Here is a 2,934-nt window from a genome sequence, read left to right as displayed (position 1 = left end):
TGCGAAAAGCGCCGGCCGGGGCGAGGGCGAGGGCGAGGGCGAGGGCGAGCGCGGCGCAGAGCAGCGGCAGCCCGCTCTCCATCCTCCCTTCGCCGGGTCCCCAGCGGACGCGGGAGGACCAGGACGTGCGGGGGAAACGCAGCCAAGAGCGGGATCCCAACGAGCCGAAGCGCTCCAACTCCGCCTCGAGCCGCGCAGTCCTCAGCCGGTCTTGGAGAGAGGAGAGCGGCGAGGCAGCGCCTTCATCCGAGAGCGACGCTTCTCTTTTTGTGTCTCAAGTCGCCTGCATCCTGTCATTTAGCTCTGGTTTCCTCTCCCTTTTCCCACACTTGTTCCTCTTCCAGGAGCCACTGCCCGGGCCATGTCTCCAAAAAGGGGGAGGGGAGCCTGGGAGTGGGAGGAGGGAGGTAGGGCAACACACTCCAAAGCCAATTTCCAGGAAGGAAAAAAAAAAAAAAATCCGGCTTGTTTCTGGACCCGTTGGAGCCGAGGAGCTGGCGCCCAGGGGAGGTCCGGGTGTCTGCGGGAAGGAGAGGAGCAGGCAATGAAAAGATGAGCGGGAGACGGAGGAGTTTCACCAACTGCACCCCCGCCTCCCCCTGCTCCCCCGCTTCCTCCTCCCCCTCCCCCCATCCGCGCTCCGGAGCCCTCCCTGCCTCCTCCCTCCCCTCTCCCCGCACAGGCTCGCCTGTAATTGCCTGACAGGAGACTGGGAGGAACAAGTTTCCTCGGTGTGCTGCCCCGCTCCGTGTGTCTGTCTCTGTCGGAGGCCCTGCAGGGATCGCCACGGGAAGGAGGGCGCCGGGGTCCGCGCCCAGGGCGCGCGGCTGTGTGTGTTGGAAGGAGGCGCGCGAGGCGGGCGCCAGCCTCAGGGTCAGGCCAGCCTCCCTCGGGCGCTGGCCCCGGAACCCCCCGGGGGGAGAGCTGGGCAGCTCCGGGAAGCCAGGAGCCCACCGACGCGGGGTGCGGAGCGCCCGGGAGGTGGCGGCTGCTTCTCGCGACTCCGAATCCCGGAGCCCGCGCCCGAGGCGGCGAGGAGCGCCGGGTCCCCCAGTGCCACTCCCCACCGCGCCAGCCCCAGACTTGTGGCAGGAGCTGCCGGGTGCGCCCAGACGATCCGCGCCGGGGCTGGAGGACGGGGAGGGAAAACCGGGCCGGAGTGGAAGACGCTCCGCGGTGGCGGGCGAGGGGTGGCGGTGTCGCTCCCGTGTAAAGCCGAGTCAGACCTCCCGGGCGGGCGAGGCCGGGCAGCAACACTCCACCGCCTCCCCGGCCCGCACTGGGGCGCGCGGTTGAGTGCCAAGTGCGCCCGGGTGCCCTCCGCGCGCCGCGGGCTTCATTGTTTCCCGGGATTTGGTGTTCCGGAAAGGGCAGGGGGAACGCGGGAGCGCAGGAGGTGCTGCGCCTTCCAAGCTAGGGGGCAGCCGCCGCCCGACCCCGCCCAGCCTTGTCTCGGAGCCCAGGTGCTGGGGAGGTGGGCTGGAAATGAGGGGTCGAGTGGCCCCCGTTTCAGTGCATCCCGAGGGAGGGCGAAGAGCGGCGGGGAAGGGAGTGTTCTCTGCAGGGTCTTCCCAGTGCTCGCTCCCGGCCACAGGCGATTGTGCACGCCGGCCCCAGAGCTCCTGCCCACCCCACCTCCCCGGCGGCACGGCCCCACGCCCGCTGGAAGCCCCCAGGTCCACCCCCGAGGAGTTTCCGAGAACTGCTGCGGGAGGCGTGTGCGAATTTGAATAGCAAGGACATTTCAGGGAACAAACAGGTTGCGGCCACCGATCAGGCCCTGACGAAGGGGTAGTGTCCACGGACTACTTCCCACCGAGTTTGCGGGGAAGGTGAAAAGGTCATCCGCCTCACACACCGCTAAAGCAAATCCCGATTCCTACCTGGCGCAAAGAGCTGGCAAAGGAGAGTTAGGAATGTTGGCAAGGAGACCCTGGTCAAAGGTTTTGGCGGACGAACTAGGGCGGGCAGAGACAAGGGCAACCTAAGGCGCGCGAGCCCGGGGCCAAGACTCCGCGCGCACGGTCTTGGCTGGGCGCAGTGAAGCGCGCTTCGGGGTGGAGGCGGGCCCCGGCCGCAGGGAGCTGCCCCGCGGCGCCCGCACCGCCACGCTGTCTCGCCCCGCCGTCCAGCCTTCCTTCTCTGCGGCGCATCCCCCTGGAACCCCGCCGCTCAGCTGGAGCCCGGGTCCCCGGGCGCGCCTCCTTTCTCTTGCCGGTTCTCCTCCCCACACCCCGGCTCTCGGACCCCTGGGAGGCTCGGGGTGGCACGGGGCCACTGGAAATCCGGAAGTCAAACGCCTAGGTGGAGCGGAGGGGGCAGTGGCAGGGACGTGGGCAGCCCCGCGCCGGGGGCCCGCGGAAGGCGAGGCGGGGGCGACAAAACAAAAAACAAAAAATAAATTAATCACACATTAAGAATTCTTCATATTCTTCAAAGGCTATATTCTATGTTAAAATCTTACTTATGCAGGTACCATTGCTGATAAAGTGTGCCCCATTTGTATACCTGACCCTGAACTGTACCCCCCATTTTTAAAATTAAAATCAATGCATGTAATTTGTCACAAAAAAAACCAACTTTACTTGTAATAAATAACATTTGTTAATTCTTATCAACAAAACTCACTTTTTTAGCCTTTCTATTATACTCCTTAAAAAGGACAACTTTTAAACTATGTTGGATTGCTAATCAGTAGATTACATTCTGGAAAGAAAGGCAATATGAACTGCAAGCCAATTTCTTCATTTCTACTACACTTTCAAGCTCTAAATTGTATACACCTACTATTCAGATTATCTAAGGAAAGGGTTTCTGTGCTAGGTAGGGATTGCACTCTATCATCAAGCATGTGCTGAACAGCTATTACCATGTGCACCAAAATGTTAAGATTCATTCAAATATTAACATGAAATTTATTATTATATTTGAAAA

The 2,934-nt window shown here is 61.8% G+C and overlaps 1 protein-coding gene across 3 annotated transcripts in view; it reads right to left on the bottom strand.

Annotated features, from left to right (window-relative positions):
- NRP1 (neuropilin 1) overlaps window positions 1–521 on the bottom strand; it is a 141,957-nt gene extending 141,436 nt beyond the window's left edge. For 2 of the 3 annotated variants that reach the window (XM_021709759.1, XM_021709760.1), the window contains exon 1: window positions 1–82. In XM_021709759.1, the coding sequence (XP_021565434.1) occupies window positions 1–82 (82 nt within the window). The other variant, XM_008052551.2, reaches the window with a different exon arrangement.
- Between the last annotated feature and the right edge of the window lie 2,413 nt (window positions 522–2,934).

Source organism: Carlito syrichta, unplaced genomic scaffold (assembly GCF_000164805.1).
Source record: "Carlito syrichta isolate Samal-C Ts95f unplaced genomic scaffold, Tarsius_syrichta-2.0.1 Scaffold280880, whole genome shotgun sequence".
Taxonomy (NCBI): domain Eukaryota; kingdom Metazoa; phylum Chordata; class Mammalia; order Primates; family Tarsiidae; genus Carlito; species Carlito syrichta.
This window is presented reverse-complemented; position numbering and strand designations above follow the sequence as displayed.